At 38.2% G+C, this 26,165-nt stretch overlaps 1 protein-coding gene across 1 annotated transcript in view; it reads right to left on the minus strand.

Annotated features, from left to right (window-relative positions):
• The window catches only part of LOC116528012 (probable maltase-glucoamylase 2), a 119,348-nt gene that overhangs the window by 82,944 nt on the left and 10,239 nt on the right, over nt 1-26,165 (minus strand). Inside the window, 11 exon segments of the mRNA XM_032245204.1 lie at nt 2,358-2,439; nt 3,693-3,806; nt 6,925-7,023; nt 7,110-7,241; nt 9,343-9,468; nt 10,646-10,758; nt 12,141-12,240; nt 14,620-14,791; nt 15,974-16,128; nt 16,432-16,541; nt 16,972-17,095. Of these exon segments, the coding sequence (XP_032101095.1) occupies nt 2,358-2,439; nt 3,693-3,806; nt 6,925-7,023; nt 7,110-7,241; nt 9,343-9,468; nt 10,646-10,758; nt 12,141-12,240; nt 14,620-14,791; nt 15,974-16,128; nt 16,432-16,541; nt 16,972-17,095 (1,327 nt within the window).

The raw sequence follows: 26,165 nt of genomic DNA on the forward strand, positions 1-26,165 counted from the left end.
AAGGTGGGTGGATCACCTGAGGTCAGGTGTTTGAGACCAGCCTGACCAATATGGTGAAACCGCATCTCTGCTAAAAACACAAAAATTAGTCAGGCGTGGTGGCATGCACCTGTAGTCCCAGCTACTCAGGAGGCTGAGGCAGGAGAATAGCTTGAACCCAGGAGGCAGAGATTGCAGTGAGCCGAGATCATGCCCCTGCTCTCCAGCCTGGGTGACAGTCAATCTCAAAAAAAAAAAAGAAAAAGAAAAAGAAGATGTGGCATTTGGGTAACTTGATGTGTAAATACTCAAATCCTGCATGTGAGAATTCTCATTGTTTGTATTTTCTCTTCCTCAAGCCTAAAATGGCAAATCTTCTCTGCCACTTCGTCTCCTTGTGAACTCTTCACTGTGGCCATATCTGCCTTCTTTCACAAAGTCTTGCCCATACCTAGGACCTGAGTGTGAGGCACAATTCCAGGAAGTGGTGGAACCAGGAATGGCTGAGGTTTTTTCTTACCCAGTGCAACAGAATCAAGGTTTGGAGTCGGAAATGAAGTTGCAATGGAAGATGGGAAGAAAATTGTATTTCTCACACAGCCAAATGTGTGGCATGAGATTGACAACCACTTCAATGCTCTTTCTCATGCTAATTAACGTTCACTATGCAATCCTGGAAAGGGGTGGGGCTTCCTGGCTATGGGCAAAAGTGGCCGGTCATATGTGAGCAGACAAAATGCTGGGGGCAGGGAGTGGGGTGCCCACCAGAAGAATTAGAAAGTGATAGGACTGAGGTTTTCTATAGGAAAAAAAAAATCGAAAACAAAATTTCCTTTTGGCCAAAAATAGAATTTAGAGATTAAGAGAAAGAAACCTGATAAATCCAGAGTGGAAAAAAAGTAGGGGAATACAGACAGAGCAGAAAAGAACAAAGAATAAGTTGAAAAAGCAAACAGTGGATTTTGCAAGAGGTCAAGACTTCCTCCAAAAAATTATTTACTCTTTAAGTGACCAAAAGGAGTTAAAGAAACAGCTATACCTTGGTCTCAGGGGTGTAAGTAAAGTGGGCAAACCAGAATACACTGGCAGAGGCTGTTCAGATGCCAAACAAGCCAGGTTCTCTTCCTGGATGTGTAAGGAGATTATGGCCTGGTGCGGTGGCTCACACGTGTAATCCCAGCACTTTGGGAAGCCAAGGCAGGTGGATCACCTGAGGTCAGGAGTTTGAGACCATCCTGGCCAACATGGTGAAATTCCATCTCTATTAAAAAATACAAAAATTAGCCTAGCATGGTGGTATGCGCCTGTAGTCCCAGCTACTTGGGAGGTTGAGGCAGGAGAATATCTTGAACCCGAGAGGCAGAGATTGCAGTGAGCCAAGATCATGCCACTGCACAGGCAACAGAGCAAGACTCTATCTCAAAAAGCAAAAAAGAAGATTATACCTTTCCTTGAGGTTAAGCTGAGCCTATGTGACCAGACTCTGTCAAAGGAATGTGGGCAAATTGGGTACACCTCCCTTCCAGGCCTGCCCATAAAACCTTCCCCACCCTCTCTCTCTCTCACCCAGGAACCTGGAAACAAAGGTCTCTGAGGAGATGGGAGAACCAGACATAGATCTGAATCACCACTTGGATTCTAGTTACCCATCCCTCACCAGAGGATGATGTGAGCAAAAAATAAACGAGCATGATATGAGCAAAAAGTAAACGGTTATTGTGTTAATCCACTGAGATACTGAGGTTTATTTGTTGCCACACCATAGTCTATTCTACACTGTGCCCCCACCCCACACATATTCTTTCAAAATCAGAGACTGGAAAATTAACCTTGACTAGATATGGGACCTATAAATAGGACATTGAATGAACCACTGATGCTTTAAACCGTTGCTAATGATCAGAGAGAGGGAGGAGGGGAGGAGAAAAAAGAAAAAGGGAAGAAGGAAGGAAGGGAGACTAAGGAGAAAGGAAGAAGGAAGGAAGGAAAGAATAAAGAAAACAAGAAAATTACAGATTTATTTCAATTTAAGGTAATATGAATCTTAAAGTGTCCTGAAATTCTCATAGATTTTAATACTGACACCTGCGGGACTTGAGGGAAAAGAAAAGGATGCAAGCATTGTGAACTCTAGACTGGAAGGGCAGCCAGGAGGGGTAGCCAGGCTCAGACTCTGTCACATTGCCCTGAAGTTATGACAGCAAAAGAGTAATCAGAGACCCAACACTGCTGCAGAGACTTCAGCAGAGGAGTGTTCAGGATGTTTAGGAGACCCCTTAGACTGGGAAGTGAAATTGCTCCTGACCACACTGAGGATTACTGAGGGGGTTTTAAGCATGGCTTATGACTACATCATTAGCAAACAGGTGAAAACTTACTAGGAGTAAAAGGAGGAAAGTTGAAGATGTTTGATTCACACTGATCAGAAGCTTGATGTAAGCTAGATACTTCATTCATTTCCTTCAAAGACAGAAAACGCACAAAGTATAAAATGCTATTGATCTACATTTAGCTGTTGAGAAATGCTTACTGAACTATGAGCCAGGATATCTGGGTCTCTTATTATCTGCTTTCTGGATTTTAAATAATAACCCTAACTTTTCCTGCCCTCTGTTTTATCTTTTATAAAATTAAGTCACTGTATTAGGTTATATATTTGTAAGGTATGTTCCACTTCTAAATGACAGTGGGCACATTTTTACCTTTCATAAATTTAATTCAACCAGCTAATTCAGAAATACCATTTCAAAGGTTGATCCTCGCCTTACAAATTGTGAAGATTTTATTGTTGTTGTTAAGAATGTTAGACCGGGAGCCATGGCTCACACCTGTAATCCCAGCACTTTGGGAGTCCGAGGTGGGCAGATCACCTGAGGTCAGGAGTTCCAGACCAGCCTGGTCAACATGGTGAAACACCATCTCCACTGAAAATACAAAAATTAGCTGGGCGTGGTGGCAGGCGCCTGTAATCCCAACTAATCGGGAGGCTGAGGCAGGAGAATCGTTTGAACCCAGGAGGTGGAGGTTGCAGTGAGCCAAGATCACACCATTGCACTCCAGCCTGGGGGACAAGAGTGAGACTTTGTCTCAAAAATAAAAAAAAAGGATGTAAGATATACTAAAATTTCTATAGTTCAAAGAACAATAAGAGAATGTAATTAAGCTCAAATCTATTTTTAAAAAATAAATTAAAAATGAGTGATGTCTAATCTTGGTAACAATTTTTTTTTATCATTGCACATCTTATTCATCAGCGTCCTTCCGAAAATGACTGGTTCAATGCCTTGAACATTGGTGCTTAGAGAATATTGAAGAAATATTGTTCTTCCATGAAAAATACAAGACCCTCATTAAATTATTCTCTAATGTTAATTTAAATTTTTATGAATCCATGCTACAAAACATGACAATTATAACTTTTAATAAAACAGTATTTTTAAGCTGACAAACAGTTAATGGAGAAAAAGCAAACCATGACCATGAGAAAGCAAAAGACTTTATCAAAATGAAATAACTGTTGATCAAAGATACAGGATAAGAACCTAAAGCTCTTAGGAGCCTAATTCACTGGATATAGACTCAGCATTAAGTAAAATAATTTTAGTACTAATATGTAAAGCAAACTATTTTTATTATACATCGAGATCAAAATTCATCTGAAAATTTGGCATATCTGTTTCCAAAGGAAATTTGATTCTGCAATAATAACTTACAATCCACACTCCATCAAAATCCAGACGATTATGAAAGTTAAGGACCTGATCTGTCCACCACTCGGTGCACGCTGGATTGCTATAATCGGGAAAGACTGTGGGTTCCGGATATCCCTAGGACACAAAGAGGAAGGCAGTGATCAGTTTGGTTGAAGGTTTTTTACTTTTACCAATGGTGATTTCTTCCACTAGGAGCCCCATTTTGCTTGTCATTTCAGAAATAAAATTTGTGACTCCCCCAAAACTAAACAATAAATAAACTAAACTAAATAATAAAATACAGACAAGGAACAAATGAAAGAAACAATAAAAACAACTGAGTAAATCGATGAAAAGCCACCATATGTCCTTTTCTATGCAAAAGAGAAGTAAAAAAGTACAATTTCATTATTTCAGGTCAGTTGGGAGACAAATTGTTTAAAATATTAGAAAGTCTATATAACATTTTTAAAGAGAATGAGCTTTTTTTCAAGCATTGTTAATTAAGGGTTACATAAAGTCTACTTTAAATGATTATGATTATAAATAATGTGTTGATATTTTTGGCATACAAACTACATTTTATAAATGATTAAATGCAGTTTGTGCTTTCCACTCAGGTCAATTGTTTTTATTCTATCTCCCTTTTCTGTCTGCTCCTATCAAACAGTAGATGTAACTATTTTCCACAACAAAGATATAACCATAGCCAAATTTTTGAAAATTCTGAATTAAAAGGATACTAGTTTTTGTGAAACATTTTTGCTCATTTTCCTGATAAATTTATAGGCTGTAATTTAGGAACAACTTTACAGTCTGGAATATAATGAACACATATTTTAAAATGTGGATAATTTTCAAAACTCAAGATGAGAGCTTGAAATACCCATGGTAATGGATGGAGCTCCTGGCTCTTTGTTTTAGGTAATGGGCACAAATTAACAATTTGATGTAACTTTGCACCCCAGGAAACAGGTGGTATCACAAAACAGTCACCTACAGCAACATTCAACCTAGAGCAGGCCAGCAAACTTTATTCAACTAAGTGCATTAAAAACAAACCACTTGCACTTCCACTACTGCTATCTCTGCCACTATCTCATTAAATGATTCATGCCATTCATTGGTCAATGAAGTCAACCATCTAATTAGATCCTTGTAATTATTTGCAAGTTCTTAACTATATATCACTCAAATACGAGTGCTATTGAAATGACTCGTGTGGATAAAATTTTAGGTGAGCAAAATAATTTTTCTTTGACTATGGACTCTAAATACAGTATACACATATAGGCTTATCTAATATTTTAGAAATTAGCTTCTAACGAAACAGTAAAAGCAAAGACTTGTGCAGAAGGAAGAAAACTTTCCTACTGCTTCATGAAAAGTTAGAATCAACGAAAAAAAGTAAATAGAATTAAGCATCGAAAAAGTCAATGAAAGGAATTAAGTGAGCAGAGTTTGGTAAAAGATCATCCATAACCCTGAAAAGACAGTTGTGCCATCAAATGTTCTCACTTATCAGTGGGTGTTGAACAGTGAGAACACATGGACACAGGGAGGGGGACATCACACACCAGGGTCTGTCGGGGGTTGGGGGGCTAGGGAAGGGATAGCAGGAGGTGGGGGGATAGAGAAGGAAGAGGATTAGAAGAAATACCTAATGTAGATGATGGGGGGTGGGGGGATGGATGCAGCAAACCACCATGGCACATGTATACCTATGTAACAAACCTGCATGTTCTGCACATGTACCCCAGAATTTAAATATACTAATAATAATTTTAAAAATAAATAAAATAAAAAGGAAAAATAAAATATCAAAATGTTACGGTGAATGATAATTAAGTGATGTTTGATTTGATAATTATAAATAATATGATTATAGCTATCAATATAAAAACTATAAGTGGATTCTTAGTTAATTTATAAATTTACTCTTGCTAACAGAAGAAATAAATAAATAAAATTTTCTGTGAAACTCTAAAAAAAGAAGAAAAGACAGTTTTGCAAAATAAACTACTTAGGAGCAACAAGATCTGCAGTCACGTGAATTCTTTCCTTTTTTTTTGAGACGGAGTTTCACTCCTATTGCCCAGGCTGGAGTGCAATGCAATGGCACAATTTCGGCTCACTGCAACCTCCACCTCCTGAGTTCAAGTGATTCTACTGCCTCAGCCTCCCTAGTAACTGTGACTACAGGCATGCGCCACCATGCCAGGCTAATTTTGTATTTTTAGTAGAGATGGGGTTTCTCCATGTTGGCCAGGCTGTCTTGAACTCCCGACCTCAGGTGATTCTCCTGCCTCGACCTCCCAGAGTGCTAGGATTACAGGAGTGAGTCACCGTGCCCTGCCTCATGAACTTATTAGATGAAGCACCGATTCGAGTAAATCTTACAGAATCCAGTCATCTAGTGCTGACCCTACATATAATTGAAATTGCCTATTTAAAGTACTCTCAGAAGTTTAGTTATCCTGAATATAGGCTACTGCTCAGCCTATTTCAATGCCTGAGACTGCTACGTTAGAATCAAAACTGTGCTCTATCTATAGGTCTTGTGTAAATTTAAAATATAGGTGGGGCACAGTGGCTTACGCCTGTAATCCCAGCTCTTTGGGAAGCCAAGGCAGGCAGCTCACCCCAGGTCAGGAGTTCAAGATGAACCTGGCCAACATGGTGAAACCCGGTCTCCACTAAAAATACAAAAATTAGTGGGGTGTGGTGGCATGTGCCTATAATCCCAGCTACTCAGGAGGCTGAGGCAGGAAAATCGCTTGAACCTGGGAGTCAGAGATTGCAGTGAGCCAAAATCACATCATTGCACTCCAGCCTGGATGACAAGAGTGAAACTCCATGTCAAAAAATTAAAATAAAAAAATAAAATACATTCACTGAGATCAGTTCCACATTAATCTATGAGTATCTTGTTATATTTTTGTGGTTAAATTTATTGTCTTAGGAAAGAGAAATTTGGAGGTGGGAGGGCTTTAGGTAACTAATTTTTCTTCTAATTACATATTGCTTCTCAATTATCTATGGTATCAGAGGATCAAGGGATAGCTTTTTAAATCCTTCAGAATTTTAATCATTCTATTATTATATCTACTGGCTTAAAATAGTAATAAAAGAAACCTCTAAAGCCATGAAAAAACAGTAACAATATTGTAACCTTTCTTTCACCCATCTTCATACCAAAAGTACAAACTTCACAAAACAATCATAATTTACTTTGATTTTCTTAAGAGATTACCTCCCCAACAGCAGTGCCATTGCTCCCCAGGATCCACACTCTTTTCATGCTTCCATTATCATAAGGCTCGTAGCTAGAGTCTTTGGCGATGCCAGGATTCTAATAAAGAAATATGATATAAATATTATTTTTATATTTTTTTGCACTGTGAAAGAAAAAATAAGGTAACAAGTGTTTGAACATACCATAATAATTAGATATTTCTGACCATTGTCATGTAACTCCTTGACAAAATCTGAGAGACCAGGGTAAGCATCTTCATCAACAGTGAAATCCTTCTTTCCATCCATGTAGTCTATGTCAGAGTACTGGACATCCTGAAAGAGAGCTCTGGCCAATTAGAGCCTAGGAAAAAGCACTCTACTGATGGAAAGTATTACAGCTCTGGATCCTGACCATTAAAAATGAAGTCATATTTCCTAATGATCTGGGAACTACCAGGGGTTGGCTATGTCTTAGGAGTAAATAAGCCATCTTTGAAAGACTTGATTGTTTTTTGGTTGCAATTTTACCTCCTTGTCCTGACAGGTGCATGTCATAAAGTATTGGGAGGATTTGAGGGCAGGAATTGCATCTTGTTCATTTCTGTAACTTGAGAGCTTGGATGCTTGACATAAAACAAGTGTTCTTTAAATGACTGTTTGAATGAATTATATTATTAATGTTACAACTGTGTACCAACTTAACCCAAGCATCAAACCAGAATATATCATACAAGGAGAAAATGATCTTTTACCCTATGAAAGTGTTAGAGTAATGATTAACAATGATCAATGACAAAAAGATAAAACCTTACTCAGCTAAATTCTCATGCACACATTTTTCCTTGTGTTTGCATACCAGCCTATGAGGAGCAGGTGTTATTCTTAGTGAGCAAATTGAAATGTGAGGGAGTATGTGCACTGAGAGGTGCAAGGGGCTGATGAGGGCTTTGGGGACAGGCCCTTTGGCTTCAGATGCTCTTTTCCCCAATCTGCCACCTTCCTCAAAGACAAAAGAAGTGTTCTTCTAAGTATTCCTCACATATCATACAGTAGGAGTCTCCACCTTACAGGCCTGAAGGAAAATGTGGCTTGGGGCCTGTTGCCCAATGTAGCATCCACTGTTCTAATACTGGACAGTCATGTAGGACCCAGGTGTCCTCCACAAACACAGATAGGGAAAGGTTTTATTTATGGAAGACAATTCTTCCTGGAATTGGGTGTTTGCAGATAGCAGATATAGGAGAAGTAAAATTAAACACAGTCAATGCCCCTTTAACACCAAAACACACTGACCATCTGTTTTCTTACAGGAAAAATTGATACCCCTGCCTGCCCTCATCACTATTCAGAGAGGGGATTGAAGAACCCTGAAAGAAGGTCCAAGTCATTTTATTTCCACCTGTACAATCTTCCTTCGGATGTTATTATACATACACACACACACACACACACACATTTTTGAGACTCTGTAACCCAGGCTGGAGTGCTGGAGTGCAGTGGTACAATCTCAGCTCACAACCTCTGACTCCGGTTCAAGTGATTCTCATGCCTCAGCCTAATGTGTAGCTGGGATTACAGGCATGTGCCACCACACCTGGCAATTTTTTTGCATTTTTAATGGAGACTGGGTTTCATCATGTTGGTCAGGCTGGTGTCAAACTCCTGATCTCAAGTGATTCACCCACTTCAGCCTCCCAAAATGCTGGGATTACAGGTATGAGCCACCATGCCCAGCCAACACTATATTCTTGCATTAAAGTTTCAAAATCCCAAAGAGCTACCCCAAATAAGTTGTTTTGATAAATTCGTTAGCCACATGTTATGCATCTCCTGGAGAAAATGATCAAGTATTACACACTTAATAATTATCTTGACTTACTGGTAGACATTGAACATCATAAATACTGATATAACCATGAAGGTTTAAAATTAGAGTTGTTAGATCTGGGAGGAGTATACGAGGTCACCATGAGAAAGTCATTTACTGTAAGTCATTATAATCATCAGCTCTTGCTACTCATGTCAACTCCAGTGTTGCTTTCTCTAATAACATAACAGCTATTAGATGATGTTCACCTTCTGTGCTAGATGCTTTTCATGCACGATATAAGGCATTTCTTACTACAAGAGCACCAGAGTTAGTCTTACATTCTTATTCTATAAAAGTGGAAACTAAGACTTGGAGATTTTAATTAATTAGCCAACATTGCTATGAAGAGGTAAAGCTAAAATTCAAAGCCATATCTATCTGACTTTATTAACCGTATACTTTTCATAATCAGATACATAACTTAACATGCAAATTTTGGACAGCAAGTGTGCCTGTCTATCAATCTATTGATTAACCTACATTTCTCCTAATAAATTGAATTCAATGAAAAAAATAAAACTGGGAAATGGTGTCAAATGCATGGTAAAAGAAGTTCCAACTTACATACGGTATCTCAGCTAAACGATTTCGGCTTACAACTTCTTTCAATTTGTTGATGCCACCATAATCCCTGCGACTAAGCTGGAACCCAAGACTCCAATAGGAAGGCAAGAATGGCCGTCCAACAAGCTGAAAAGATAAGTAAGTAAGTGTCCAGGCCCAACACTGGAAACATTAGCTCCCTTTCATTTTCTATGGTTTCCAGAGCTGAAAACGCCAGAGTTAAGAGTAATCTTCTAGAATAATTTGTGAAATTCCACAATCACATCCTTCTTTACTAAGTACATAAATGTATTCCCAACATCAGACACTAATAAGATTTGCAGAAAATGTTTCAATAATGGTGTCATCTTACAGGAAAGCTGGTAACATTCATTATTCTGTAAGTGTTTTTCTGAGTATTTGTTCACAGTGTGGCAAGGACTAAGAAGGGCATTTGGAATACAGTGGCACAGAGCAAACACAGCTCCTGCCCTCGGAGAACTCAGAGGAAATAAATAAATGTCTAATATAATTTCGGATAGTGGTATGTGCAAAGAGAAAAGGAATAAGAATTTATGGGATTAGGATTAGGATTACAGGCACACAACACCACACCCAGCTAATTTTTTGTTTTTTGTTTTGTTTTGTTTTGTTTTGTTTTGTGAGTTTGAGTCTCGCTGTTGCCCATGCTGGAGGGCAGTGGTGTGATCTTGGTTCACCTCAACCTCCGCCTCCTGGGCTCAAGTGATTCTCCTGCGTCAGTCTTCCGAGTAGCTGGGACTACAGGTACATGCCACCATGCCTGGCTAATTTTTGTATTTTTAGTAGAGGCGGGGTTTCACCACGTTAGCCAGGCTGGTCTTGAACTCCTGACCTTGTGATCTGCCCACCTCAGCCTCCCAAAGTGCTGGGATTACAGGTGTGAGCCACCGATCCCAACCTCAAGTTTCTTCCTTTTCTGTAATTTGAGTCAAATATAAATAGCAAAGTTTATTCAGGTAGTTCCTTTTCACTGAATTTTAATTTATTGAATGAATAAGCTTTGCTGATTTGTGGGATACATGAATGGACTACGAGTTACTTGAAAGTAGGATGGTGTCTGATTTCTTTTTGCATTTCTCAGGCCTTACACAGAGTCTCATTGGCATGCAGAAAGCATCCAATAAAGGTCATCAAAATAAATAAACAATGGATGAAAGACTCACTATCCCAGCATTTATAATCCATACAGTTTACTAATAACTTTTATTTTTCTCTTATTAATTTATAATGAGTATATGAGATAATAGCAGTAAATAATGACTATCTAAATGCAAAGACAAACCTCCAAGTATTCCTGAACCACTTGTTCTGGAGTGTTTCCTAGGAATACGTAAAAGTCAAGAACGCCCCCAATTGTGCGGTAAGTGATCGCAGGAGCTGGCTGAAGGGTAACCTCTGAAAAGATTAAAATGAGATTTATTAGAATCTTATGGTTGGAAATAGAGTCTTCTCTAGAGTATGAATAGCTGAGCCATCTAAAAGAATCTCAGTCTCATTTTGAAGGGGATGAAAATCACACTGTTCTTTTTATCAGAGGATTGTTGTTGGAGTTTATACAAATACTGAATGTGTAAGAAACCAATGAAGAATTGAGGGAATTTTTTTGTTTGTTTGTTTTTTAAGAGAAAGAAGAGGCCAGGTATAGTGGTTCAGGCCTGGAATCCCAGCACATTGGGAGGCCAAGGTGGGCAGATCACAATTTCAGGAGTTTGAGACCACCCTGACCAACATGGTGAAACCCCATTTCTACTAAAAAAGCAAAAATTTGGCTGGTGTGGTGGCACATGTCTGTAATCCCCGCTACTCAGGAGGCTGAGGCAGGAGAATTGCTTGAACCCGCATGGTGGAGGTTGCAGGGAGATGAGATTGCGCCACTGCACTCTAGCCTGGGCAACAGAGCAAGACTCCGTCTCAAAAAAAAAAAAAAATGGAAGAAAAACAAATTTCATTTTAACCTGGCCACATAAAAATACAAACTTACGCCGGGTGCGGTGGCTCACACCTGTAATCCCAGCACTTTGAGAGGCCGAGGCGGGTGGATCACGAGGTCAGGAGATCAAGACCATGCTGGTCAACATGGTGAAACCCCGTCTCTACTAAAAATACAAAAAATTAGCTGGGCATGGTGGCGCATGCCTGTAATCCCAGCTGCTCAGGAGGCTGAAGCAGGAGAATTGCCTGAACCCAGGAGGCGGAGGCTGCGGTGAGCCGAGATCGCGCCATTGCGCTCCAGCCTGGGTAACAAGAGCGAAACTCCGTCTTAAAAAAAAAAAAAAAAGTTTTAAAAACTTTATTAGTGAGTTTGACTATAATTAAATATTTAAAAATAAATAAAAATGCTTTTTGGAGTGCTACTAATCCAGAAGCTGGAGGATGAAGATTCTGGAGGGGAAAGAGCCTTCTCATAGCCTCTGGTGGGCTATGGGCTGTGAGAAGTGCCTACACAACACAGTCTTGTTGCCTACAGACAGAAAGCACACTTTACATGTTGAAATCTACAGGAAATTTTGGAATGTGTCTATCAGTGGATCCTATTTTTCTACAGACTATGAGGGAAAACATTATGTCAAAGAGGACCCCCAAAATGGTTTTCAGTGAAAATAATAACCTGGATTTGCAGACAAGTTAACCTACTTTCAGGTTCCAGTTTCAACAAAAGTACTATAGGCTCAATATGCCTTCTGTTCAACAGTGATCTCACCATAAAAGTAATTTTTTATAAAAGCAGAATCCTAAAACATATCCCTACCTACAGAAGACAAAATGATGCTTCCTACCCATGGCATTACTGTTCATCAGAAACACTCCAAAAGAGGAGCCACTGGTGTCTTCAAGGCATAAGAAGAATGTATGAGCTCCGTACAGATTAATCATGCCCTGTCAGTAAAACAGAAGAAAAGTAATAGTGTTATGTGTTAAGAAAGTTTCCATTCACCCTAAAATAAATTCAAAAGCCATCTATAACATATACTTAGTCAATACTTCATGTAGTTTAACATTGTATCAAAAAGGCATTGAAATGATATTATCAAGTGGAAAATGATAAACAAAATATGATGTATCTATACAATAGAATTCCATTCAATGATAATAAATAAAATAATTATACACACTACAACATGAATAAACCTTTAAAAGTGTTATGCTAAAGGAAAGAAACAGACACAAACAACCATATATTGTATGATTTCATTTATATGAAATATCTAGAAAAGTCAAATCTATAGGGACAGAAAGTAGATTAGTAATTGGCTAGGGCTGAAGTAAGCTCTGGAATTTAAGTCTCAAAGCCCAGAAGGGATTTTATTGGGGTGATGCCAAAGTTATGGAACTGGATTATGATGATGCTGGCACAACTCAGTAAATGTGCTCAAAGTCATTGAACTGCACACTTAAAACAGGTGAATTTTATGGCCTATCAATTATAATTCAATCAAGTTATCTTGTAAACATTGAAACATATTTGCTATGATATATACCAAAATATTAGCAGAAAGTTATGGTAATATGTAATTTTGAATTTTTTATGCCTAGTTTTATTTTCTAATGTTTCTATAGTTAGCATATAAGTAGTGAAAAAAGCCTTGAAACTAATAAAAAAGAGACAAAAAATATTGAATCTGTGACAAATCTGTGATGAACACTGACATAAAAAGAGATAATGTGTGTGTGTATATCTCTAAGTGCTATAAGAACAAAAGATGTTGAGATTAGAATACGGAGAACATTTTACAAGTTCCCGGTGTGACAGTGTCAACCTTAGCTGCAGCATAAGGCAATAACTCTGATAAAGGTAATTACCAGGAGAGGGAAAAAGAGAATCAACATTATTTGCAAAATTGAGAAGACCAGTAAGCCTTGGCTAGATGTAAAATTACAGCCAGGAAAACTAATGGCATCACACTTGGGTAGAATACAGACAATGTTTTTTAAAAAAAAATTTTAAGAAAGAAAACAGCAGGAGAGAAAGGAAAGAAAAAAGAAAAGAAAAACAGGAAGGATGGAAGGCATTACATCTAATTTGTGACTATACAATTTAGGAATGTCAGCTATAGAAAGTCAAATGTAGTACGATTCTTAGTATTCAATATTTGCCAGGGCCCTTAACCAAAAATTTATTGAATGTGTTGGTCATTGCTTTTCTGTCTTTGCTCTGCTCAGCAAGTTCACTCCCTCCATTACATCAGATGCTGCTGGCTGAGCTACAGGTTAATGTGCTACTTGCTTTGTTCATCTCCTGCCGAATATGAACTGTAAAATGTCAGCTCGCTCTCTCCCTTGTACCATACTTCAACCCGCAGCTCTTGCACAAATCCAAGAAATATGATCAACACAGTGGAGGCTTCAAGGCATCCTCTACAAACCTATGTGACTTAAAGCATTGTCCATGATACCGCCCCAAACCCCTTGTCATCAGTCAGCCACAAGACAAGTATGAAAACCAAAAGTCAGTTTAGAAATTCTTTTATAGGAATTGAAAAGGGTGATTTTAGTCTGTTCAACTGAAAATGCAGGCCTTTTTGGTATGTCTTTGGGTTTTATTTTATTTCATTTTCCCAGTAATATATTTTAATTGTATTTTACAAAATTATTGCCCATGATGGATTTTTTTTTTTTTTAAGAGAAAGAAACTTGTCCTTCACTCCAGATAAGCTGAGACGCACTCATCTAAAGCAGTCCTTCTCACACTTCAATATGAATGTGAGTCACCTGGGGATCTTGTTAAAATGCAGATTTGGATCCAGTAGGCCTGGGCTATGGCCTGGGATTCTGCATTTGTAACAGCCTCGCAGGTGACGCCAATGCTGACATCTCTGAAACATACTTTCACAAGCAAACACCTAGAACAGCATGAAAGCTGTCAAAGAGACATGTTTAGTCCATCAAGTTCTGCTGAGCATGGCTCCTGCTCAAGCTCTCCTCCCTTCAGTTATTAAACCAAGACCTAGTAATTTGGCAGAAGTATTTTCCAATATACACTAGATTCTAATATAATCATGAAATTATATATCCCATTTAAGTCAGATTTGTTTAAATGCTATATTTCTAATTGCTAGAAAATTTCTAATTTAAATTTTTTTATTTCTAATATTGCTATATTCCTGACTTTATGGGCCTCAACAACAAATATTCCTCAACATCAACATATCTAAAATGAGCAAAGTAAGATACAGATGTATTCCTGCAGGCTACTTTTAGGAAAGGAAGGACAGTAGCCCTTACTGTGGGCAATACTCAGGAGGAAAGGCACCTCACCTCAGTGGGGGTGGCATCCCGGGTGAAGATGGGCCAGGTCTTCCAGGTCATGTTGTGGAGGTATTGCTGGTGCACATGTTCTCCCAGCCCATACACATTGGCACTGGGCAGTCGGAAAGACAGCTGCAGGTACTGCTGGGCAAACTGGAGGGGCCCAATGCTCGTGTCCAACCTGGGCCATGGGGTAAGCAGAGCAAGAATCACTGAAAACACTCTTTCCTCTGCCAGAAAGCTATCTTCTCCTTTCCACATAACTTAGACATCTGTTGTTTCAGGCATTATCAACAATTTTCATGCTACCTTAGAAGGCCTTTCTAGGGCACCTCTGGTTCTTTGATTCTAGAGGAAGATAGCATTAGTGGCAGAATGCCAGGAGCTCAGACTGGATGATTGGGGAAAGAGAGCAGAGTTGACTTCACATTTAATGTGCATCTACTGCATTCCAGGCACCACTCTGGGTGCTTTATAAACAACATCGCATTGCCTCTAGCAAAAGTGGATATTTTGATTCCCCTTTTTTGGAAAAGGAAACTGATACTGTTGAGGAGAGATATTTTGCCTGATACATAACACAGCTGAGCTGACTGTTATCTGCTGGTGCCAGGATGTGAATACTGGTTTTACTGACACTAATACTTCTATTTTCCCCAGCACAATTTCTGAATTAAGTTCAAACTGTTGATCATTGTTTGATAGTAAGATTCACAGTAAATAATTTAAAATGATAGACAATGAAGTTTGAGTTCCAGTATGAATAATAATTTAAAACAATAAAACCCTCTATTTTACAACATATGTAAACCACAAGTATATTTATGTGTATATATAACTATATATTATACAAATAGATAAATATATTACATATATTATACATGTAATATATAAATATATATTAAATTTTAAATAAATATGTTATATAAATAAAAACATTTATGTAAAATATATTTTATATAATATATTAATGCATATAAATATATATTAAAATGTATATTTAATATAAATGCATATGATTATATAGATATATAATCTATAAATATATGTAAATATAGTTAATATGACATATTTGTATATTAAGACATTTAATATATGATCTATATTAATATAATATTATATATAAGTATATTATATATACTTATATAACTTAGCAAACATTTTAGTATTACATTTTAGTATTCTTTGTTTTAGGAGCATGATAGACTAACACTGTTATTTTACAGCAAAAGCTTTGACATTTTTCTGATATTCAAACATTTCCTCTAGTTGTACTTATTTCACTGCCCACCCACGGTAAATCAGAACGAGTAATATTGGAACTGCGTGTTCAAAGATGCATAAAGAGGGTCAAAAAGCTCACAAGACTCTTCCGTTGCTTGTCCTCACTATTTTGATGCTGAAAGGTTTATCAGTAACCTCCATGTAATAGCTCAAATTGGTGGCATTAACAGTGCTATTAGCTGTCTTAACATTTTCATGGGAAACTTCATAGCGTATGTTATTAAAGTCAGTGATCTGTCAAAAGAAAAACAGAAGGGACAACTGCAGATAAGACCAGTTCCTTGTAGATAGAGCTATACAAGATCTTCCATCTCAAATAATGCCCCCTGAGAATAGCTTCCAGTTCTTGACACTGTAGTTCCTGATTTTCGAAATCACCCAATTATGTGTGCCCCATCAAATAAAAATTAGCCTGCCCATCCCATCCAGAGATTCCTGCAGAGTGGGAGAGAGGTACTTTCTGCCTCCGCACTTCAAGCCCAATGTGGGCACACTGCTTTCTTCAGAAATATATTTAGCAGTCACTCCCAAACTAACCTTAAAATGAAACCGATTGGATGTCTGATATTCAGCTGTGAAAAGGGTGGTGGCAACATCATATCCAAACAGAGATGGGGATGGCAACCTTTTCAACTGGGCAGTAAATCCTAGGGGTGACAGAATATGGGGAGAGAGAGAAAGAGACTGACTTTTAGCATTTTTTTTTGAGATGGAGTCTCGCCCTGTCACCCAGGAGTGCAAGGCTCACTGCAACCTCCGCCTCCCGGGTTCAAATGATTCTCCTACTTCAGCTTCCCAAGTGGTTGGGATTACAGGCACCCACCATCACACCCAGCTCATTTTTGTATTTTTGGTAGAGACAGGGTTTCACCATGTTTGCCAGGCTGGTCGCAAACTCCTGACCTCGTAATTTGCCCACCTCAGCCTCCCAAAATGCTGGGATTACAGGTGTGAGCCATCACACCTAGCCAACTTTTAGCTTTTATTTTATTTTGCAGTTAACAAAGACAGTCAGAAAGACAGTTCTAATATACACTAGAAGCTGTTCCCGGGGAGCTACATCAGGGTAGTGCTCACTTGTGCTTGTACTTGTATGGCCATTCCTGGCTTCATAGCCCCAGTTCCTGGGGAAGAAGCACCTAGGGACATTGGCATCCGCCACAGGCGACCAGCAGCACCTATATTTCCATCTGCAGGTATCCTGTAACAATGACACAGAGTTGGCAGTATATAAAATGAGGGAAGGAAAGTATCGTCTGTCTACTTATTTATAACCCATTTTATTCCAAGGAGAATTATAATTACATTCATTAATTTATTCTTTATTTACTCATGCACCTATCCAACTGTGCAATATGTATTATCTACCAGACATGGAACTATAACACAGATAAATAAGATATAGCTTGTGCCTTCTGCAAACTTACTGTCTAGTAGCAAATCTATACAACGAGGAAAGCAATTACATACAGTATGATGATATGAGGGCTCTACCAAGTGTGCCCAGGAGCTGAGGGAACACACAGTCACTGGACCCAGCCTAGTAGGCTTGGAGGGGGGTGGGGAGCGTTTCCAGGTAAATGAAAGGTAAGTCCCGTCATAAAGTACCAAGGGAAGTTAGAAGAACAGTATTCCTGGCAGAGAAAGCAGCAATGCATGACAAACTCAAGAAAACCACACATTTCTTGTGCCAAAGACACTGAGTATGAGAATGAAGCTGGAAATCACATAGGATTTTTAACCATGAGTGGCCTGGAAGCCAGTCCAAGCAATCTGGACTTTCCCATGAGAAAGAGTCATGCAAGTGGCTAAAAATACAGCAAAAAAGAAAAGCATTTCCAAAAAGTAAGCAAGGTGAAGCTAAGAAAACTAGAGACAATTAAAACTAGGACAGAGTGTAACACAAAAATTCACAATGTCTATACTATGTCCAAGGCAAAAACAAATCACATGTGGATTTTTCTGAGTGGTTTGATTATGAATATTCTTTTGTTGTTATTTAGCAAGATTTATTTTGTAAAGATCTTATAATTTTCAGATTAATTTACATAAAATTATTTTGTTATGATAAATAAAACAAATAGGAACTGGGACCAATGTGTCAGAATAAACGCAGGCATTCACCTTCCTCACATAACTAAATTTACATGAAATGACAGAAATAATTTTAAGAAAAAAATTACAAATATTTTTATAAAATAGCAAAATAAAATGTAATATGGCAGGCTAGAAATTCAATTACAATTGAATACTCTTTTTATTTTGAGACAGAGTTTCATTCTAGTTGCCCAGTCTGGAGTGCAATGGTACCATCTCGGCTCACTGCAACCTCTGCCTCCCAGGTTCAAGTGATTCTGCTGCCTCAGCCTCCCAAATAGCTTGGATTACAATCTCCCACCACCACACCTAGCTAATTTTTGTATTTTAGAAGAGACAGGGTTTCACTATGTTAGTCAGGCTGGCCTCGAACTCCTGACCTCAGGTGATCTGCCCGCCTCAACCTCCCAAAGCACTGGAATTACACTGTGCCCAGCCTACAATTGAATTTCAATTACAGTTACAACTATAAATGAAATTCAATTACAATTCAAGGTGAGATTTAGGTGGGAACACAGAGCCAAACCATGCCCTTCTGCACCTGGCTCCTCTCAAATCTCATGTCCTCACATTTCAAAACATAATCATGCCCTTCCAACAGTCCCTTAAAATCTTAACTCATTCCAGCATTAATCCAAAAGTACAAGACCAAAGTCTTATCTAAGATAAGGCAAGGCCCTTCCACCTATGAGCCTGTAAAATCAAAAGCAATTTAGTTACTTCCTAGATACAACGAGGGTACAAGTATTGGGTAAATATACCCATTCCAAATGGGAGAAATTGTTCAAAATGAAGGGGTTACAAACCCCATGCAAGTCTGAAGTCCAACAAGGCAGTCAAATCCTAAAGCTCTAAAATAATCTCCTTTGACTCCATGTCTCACATCCAGGTCATGCTGATGCTAGAAATGGGCTCCCACAGCCTTGGGCAGCTCTGCCCCTGTGGCTCTGCAGGTACAGCCACCCTCCTGGCTGCTTTCATGGGATGGCATTGAGTGTCTGTCACACACAGTGCAAGCTGTCAGTGGATCTACCATTCTGTGGGCGGGGGGACAGTGGCTCTCTTCTCACCACTTCACTAGGCTGTGCCCCAGTGGGGGCCCTGTATGGGGGCTCTGACCCCACATTTCTCTTCCGCACTGCCATAGCAGAGGATCTCCATAAGTACCCTACCCATGCAGAAAACTTCTGCCTAGAGATCCAGGCATTTCCATATGTCCTTTGAAATCTAGGTAGAGGTTCCTAAACCTTGATTCTTGACTTCTGTGCACCCACAGGCTCAACACCATGTAGAAGCAGCCAAGACTTGGGGCTTACACACTCTGAAGCTAGGGCCCAAGCTGTACCTTGGCCCCTTTTAGCCATCGTTGGAGCTGCTGTGACACAGGATACCAAGTCCCTAGGCTGCACAGAGCAGAGGGACCCTGGGTCAGGCCAATGAAACCATCTTTTCCTCCTAGGCCTTCTGGCCTGTAATGGAAAGGACTCTGTGAAGACCTCTGACATGCTGTGGAGACATTTTCCCCATGGTCTTGTAATTAACATTTGGCTCCTTATTATTTATGCAAATTTCTGCAGCTGGCTTGAACTTCTCATCAGAAAATTGGTTTTTCTTGTCTATTACATCATCTGGCTGCAAAGCTTCTGAACTTTTATGCTCTGCTTCTCTTTTAAACATAAGCTCCAATTCCAAACCATATCTTTGTGAATACATAAGCTGAATTCCTTTAACAGCACCCAATTCACCTCTTGAACATTTTGCTGCTTAGAAATTTCTTCTGCCAGTAACCTAAATCATCTCCCACAAGTTCAAAGTTTCACAGATCTCTATGGTAGGGGCAAAATGCCACGAGTCTCTACTATAACAAAGCAAGAGTCACCTTTATTCCAATTCCCAATAAGTTCCTCATCTCCATCTGAGACAAGCAGCATTTGGTCAAAGCCATTCAACAAGTCTCTAGGAAGTTCCAACTTTCCCACATCTTCCTGTCCTCTTCTGAGCCTTTCAAACTGTTTCTATCTCAGCCTGTTACCCAGTTCCAAAGTTACTTCCACATTTTCAGGTATCTTTACAGCAACACCCCACTACCTGGTACCAATTTTCTGTATTCGTCAGTTCTCATGCTGCTAATAAAAACATACCCAAGACTGTGTAATTTATAAAGGAAAGACATTTAATGGACTCACAGTTCCACATGGCAGGGGAGGCCTCACAATTATGGTGGAAGACGAAGGAAGTGCAAAGGGACATCTTAAATGGCAGCAGGCAAGAGAGCTTATGCAGGGGAATTCCCCTTTACAAAACCATCAGATCTCATGAGACTTATTCACTAACACAAGAACAGTATGGGGGAAACTGACCCCATGATTCAATTATCTCCGCCTGGCCCACCCTTGACACACTGGAAGTATTACAATTCAAGGTGAGATTTGGGTGGGGACACAGAGTCAAACCACATCACTTGCATTTAAAAAAAAAATGAGGAATGTGTAATTTTAAGATTTTGAACAAGATTTAAAACTCCTTAATATTTCAACTGAATTACAAAAGAAAACAATGAAAGAGAAATGTTATGAAAGAAAACTTTAAAAATCAAGTTTCAGATTATCCCAGAAAATAATACAAAAAGATAAAGCAATGGAAAATATAAAAGAAAGAGTAGGTGAAGTGACAGATAGACTCAGATAGCAGCACTCAACTAGAAGACTCCAGAAGGAAAAAGAAGACAGGTGAGGGAGAGAAAAACAAAGAAAATGTCACGGACCATGAACAACTCAGTTTACAACCGAAGACAGTAGAAAAGTAGAAAACAAACCCTCAAAAAGTATGTAATAGAATGAAAACAAAAGCAGTAACTATGAAGAAGCAAGTAACTACATTCATCATTCAAAACATCCATTGAGTGCCTGCTCTGTTAAGGAATTCGTCCAGATTCCAGGGACACAGGGCTGTCAGCAAGGACGGGGGGCAGACACCACCATTAATCAAATCAAGCCTGTTTCCACCACTGATTTGCAGTGTCATTTTATTACAAACCAAATTTAAGTGCACACATATGAACATGTGAATATGTATTTTAGGACTTCCTATTATATACTAATGGCTTATATGTCATTCCTGTTGTAATTCCACACTGATATTACTATAGTGTGAGGATATGTTTTGTTATCAATCTAAGAGTTTCTTTGGAAAGATTAAGGAAATAGAAATACCTTATCAAGTCTTATTTTGATAAAAAAGGGAAAAAAACAAGATTTAAAACAAAAATGAAAAATGACAACAGATATAAAGAATAAGAATCATGAGAAAACTTATTTGTGACAAATATTAGCCAATGAATGTGAAACTCTAAATTAAATGAATCTTTACATAGTAAAAGTTTAAATAATCAAAATTGTATAAGAAGATATAGAAAACCTGAAATGACCAGTAATCATGAAAAACTGTGATAGTTAAGAATCTTTCTAAAAAAAAAAAAAAATCTTGCCCAAATGAATTGAAGAATACAATGTCCTTATATTATATACGTTATATTTTCAGAATATAGAAAAAGGTGGAAAGTTTACTAATTTATTTTATGAAACTAGATTAATTCTGGTAGCAAACTGAATAAGGACAGTCCAGAGAAACAAACAAACAAGAATATATAGGCCCATTTCACTTAGAAAAACATAGATGTGTAAAATTTCAATAAAATATGATCAATTTGAATTCATTCACATATTAAAAGAATTACTACATAATATATGAATAGGTCTTATCAAGCAAAAGTTAGAATGGTTCTAAATTAAGAAATATTTTAATGTAATTCACAACACTGACAAAAGAAAATCATATGATAATTTCAACAGAAGCAACCTATTTTAAAAATATAATAATGTAAATTTCAACGCCTTAAATATAAAAAGCAAGTTGGAAAAAATATATACTATGATAAAATTTTTGTTAAGATAAAATAAACATATAGGTGTAAAAGTTTAGAAAGATTAGGAGAAGGATATACACTAAGCTATTTATTTGATTCTGGATGATTTTGGGGGAGGGGATTTCGAGATAGACAGGAAACATTAATACTTTCTCATTTTATTCTGTACACAGCTATAATGTCTGAATCTTTCCTGTTAAAGAATTGGGTTCAGTGTAGATTTTGACACCAAAAACAAGAATATATCACAACACTACTCATTTGAAAAAGGCATAGTACTGACAAGTATTTTAGATGCTAACATCTGATGTCATTTTCCTGAAAAACCACGTGAATATAACTTAAGTCCGTGCTTCATACCTATTATAAACAAAACAGGCCAGGTTTGTGGCTCACAGCTGTAATCCCAGCACTTTGGGAGGGCGAGGCAGGCGGATCACTAGGTCAGGAGTTCCAGACCAGTCTGACTAACATACTGAAACCCCGTTTCTACTAAAACTACAAAAAATTAGCCAGTTGTGGTAGTGTACTCCTGTAATCCTAGCTACTGCGGAGGCTGAGGCAGGAGAATCGTGTGAACCCCGGAGGCGGAAGTTGCAGTGAGCTGTGATCACGCCATTGCACTCCAGCCCGAGCGATAGTGTGAGACTCCGTCTCAAAAAAATAAAAATAAAATAAAATAAACAAAACAATAACATTATAACCATACAATCTTTTTAAATGTACTTTTTAATTCTCCATAGATCTAATTAACATTCCTGTCTCATTCTCTTCCGATAACAAAAAAGGCTGGAAGGGATCAGTGAAGAAAGAATTTGCAGGTCTGGATGGCCCACAGATAACTGATTTTGCTAAGTCACACATTAAGTACCTCTGCTCCCTCTGAAACTGGGGTCAGCGTAATTCAAAAGATCAGTTTCATTGTCATAAATTGTTTCAAAGTTCACAGACCTCTATAAAAAGCAATAAACATTTAGGTAAGCAGTCTGCCCTAACATTGCTACTTCAGTTTTCAACCATTACCAATATCCCAGATACCGAAGGTCAAACCCCAGTGGCAATTACTAGCCAACATTTCAGTCCCCACATCTCTTCCTTGTGGATTTAGAATGGAGACAGGGAGACGTATGAGACACGACTATAGTCCAGGCATGAGTTACGGTAACACAGGCTCTCATGAACTCATGCCTGGGATATAGCAGTTGACTCACAACAAGTCTCCCGCTCTCTATTCTTTCTGTCACACCAAACTTGAGCATTCTCCAGTTATCTGCCAAATAGATTTTATGTCATTTTTAATCAGAAATTATTAATTAATATAATTTAAAAATTAAAAATTAACTTGGAAATTGTCTAGTACAACTTCCATTTGATGCAGGGATTTCTTCAATACAGTCTCTGATAGATGCTTAAAATCTGTAAATGAGGCCAGCGCGGTGGCTCATGCCTGTAATCTCAGCACTTTGGGAGGCCAAGCGGAAGGATCACCTGAGGTCGGGAGTTCAAGACCAGACAGACCAACATGGAGAAATCTCATCTCTACTATAAATACAAAAAGAGCCTGGCATGGTGGCGCATGCCTATAATCCCAGCTACTTGGGAGGTTGAGGCAGAAGAATCACTTGAACCCAGGGAAGGCTGCAGTGAGCTGAGATCGAGCCATTGCACTCCAGCCTGGGCAACAAGAGCGAAACTCTGTCTCAAAAAAAAAAAAAAAATCTGTAAATTACATGTAACCAACTTCTTCCAAAACCAGGAAATTCCACTTCTATAATTAGTAATTTATTGCAATGTTATTTATTAGGATTAGTTCAAATCAGTCTCCAGAAAGTTTTATTTTCTAAAACCTACTATAGCTGCATATTGACTTTGAGATAAACTGTCTCAAACTATATTGACAATTTAGAAAGAAAAGAGAATCTTGTAACCTATGAATTAAAAGATATGGAAGGAAATGGAATGCACATTGGAAAAAACTTCCAATTGTTATTATTTGCAAATAACATACCAGAAAACAACAAGCGTCTACAAACTAGGACAATTAATAAGTAAATTTAAGATTTCTGGTTACAATATCAGTATTCAAAAATCAATTTTAAATCTACATATCAAAAACAGAGAAACAGAAAATTAAAATCTAAGAATAAAACTTGAAGAGAATCAAATAGAAAAAAATGTAGCAGAGGCCCTATATCAAAAATGTACTAAAATCTCAGTACATAGAAGGATATATCATGTTTAGGGATTGAAGTATTCACCCTTATAAAGATGGTAATTTTCCCAAATTTAACCTGCAAATTTTATGCAATCACAATAAAATTTCTAGCGGGTTTTGTGAAAAAACTGTCAGGCTGTTATGACAGACATGAAAATTAAAATGTATTCAGAGACCTAAAGGGCAAAGAGTAAGTTAGGCAATCTTGTAGAAAAGCAAGAATGATTTAGAGGACTTCTACAACCACACATTAAGACCTATCATAAAGCAATAGTAATTAAGGCAATATGGTACTGGCAAAAGAACAAGCTAATAATTGAACAAATAGATTCCAGAAGCAGATCCATACCTATAAAGACATGATTTACAGTAAAGGTGTCACTAAAATGCAGAGAGAAAAAGATGGTCAATTCAATAAGTGGTGATGGATCTATTAAATATTCAAGAAAAAATAAATGTTTCTGGGCTGGGTGTGGTGGCTTACACCTGTAATCCCAGCACTCTGGGAGGTGGAGGTGGGCAAATCAAGAGGTCAGAGTTCAAGACCAGCCTGACCAACATGGTGAAACCCCATCTCTACTAAAAATACAAAAAATTAGCCAGACATGGTGGCACACACCTGTAATCCCAGCTACTCAGGAGGCTGAGGCAAGAGAATTGCTTGAACCTGGAAGGCAGAGGTTGCAGTGAGCAGAGATCACCCAACTGCACTTCAGCCTGGGTGACAGAGCAAGACTCTGTCTCAAAAAAAGAAAAAAAAAAATGTTTCTGGACTCTTACCTGTTACCTTATATAAAAATCAGTACTGTACTTGTTAAAGATCTAAATTCGAAAGATAAAACAATAATGCTTTTAAGGGAAAATAGTAATATATTTTTATGATCTTGGAGTAGGCAAGAATTCCTAAATAGAATATGAAATGAACTAACCGTTGAAAAAGTGATAAAGTGAAATGTTTTAAAATTATGAACTATTTGTCATCAACAGTCACCATTAAAAGAGTTAAAGGGCAAACCATAGACTAAGATATATATCTAACAAATGATTTGTACCCAGAACACCTAAACGACTACTACAAAGCAATAAAAAAGGTGAACAGTTCAGTAGAAAAAAAAAGCAAAAAATTAAAAAGACATTTCATAAATATGATTATCCAACTAGCCAATAAGCATTTCTAAAGATGTCTCTCATTAGCCATGAGAGACACGAAAATTAAAACCATAGAGGGTTAAATTGAAAAAGGAGTAAACACCAAGCATTGATTAGGATGTAGAGCAAATGAACGCTTATATACTACTAAAAAAAATGCAAATTGATACAAATACTTTGAAAAACGATTTTGCAGTGTCAGCTAAAGTTAAACATGTGCATATCCCATGGACCGGAAGCTCCATCCTTAGGTAGAGAGCCAATAGAAATTCTTCCAAGTGTTCACCCAAAGACATGTAAATTTGATGCAAATTTTTTTTGAATCCTGCTGTTTATAGCAGCACGATTATACCTGTAATCCCAGCACTTTGGGAGACTGAGGCCTCACTTGGGATCAGGAGTTCAAGACCAGCCTGGCCAACACAGTGAAGCCCTGTCTCTACTAAATATACAAAAATTAGCAGGGCATGGTGGTGTGCACCTGTAATCGCAGCTACTCAGGAGGCTGAGGCACAAGAATCTCTTGAACCCAGGAGGCGGAGGTTGCAGTGAGCTGAGATCTTGCTATTGCATTCCAGCCTGGGCAACAGAGTAAAACTCTGTCTCAAAAAATAATAATCATCATCATCCCAGCCCTTTGGGAGGCTGAGGCGGGCAGATCACCTGAGGTCAGGAATTCAAAACCAGCCTTACCAACGTGGAGAAACCCCGTCTCTACTAAAGATACAAAATTAGCTGGGCGTGGTGGCATATGCCTGTAATCCCAGCAACTCGGGAGGCCGAGGCAGGAGAATTGCTTGAACCCAGGAGGCGCAGGTTGCAGTGAGCCGAGATCGCACCATTGCACTCCAGCCTGGGCAACAGGAGCAAAATTCTGTCTCAAAA

This window comes from Sapajus apella, unplaced genomic scaffold (genome assembly GCF_009761245.1).
Source record: "Sapajus apella isolate SASKATOON/1434 unplaced genomic scaffold, GSC_monkey_1.0 scaffold56, whole genome shotgun sequence".
NCBI classification, from domain to species: Eukaryota; Metazoa; Chordata; class Mammalia; order Primates; family Cebidae; genus Sapajus; species Sapajus apella.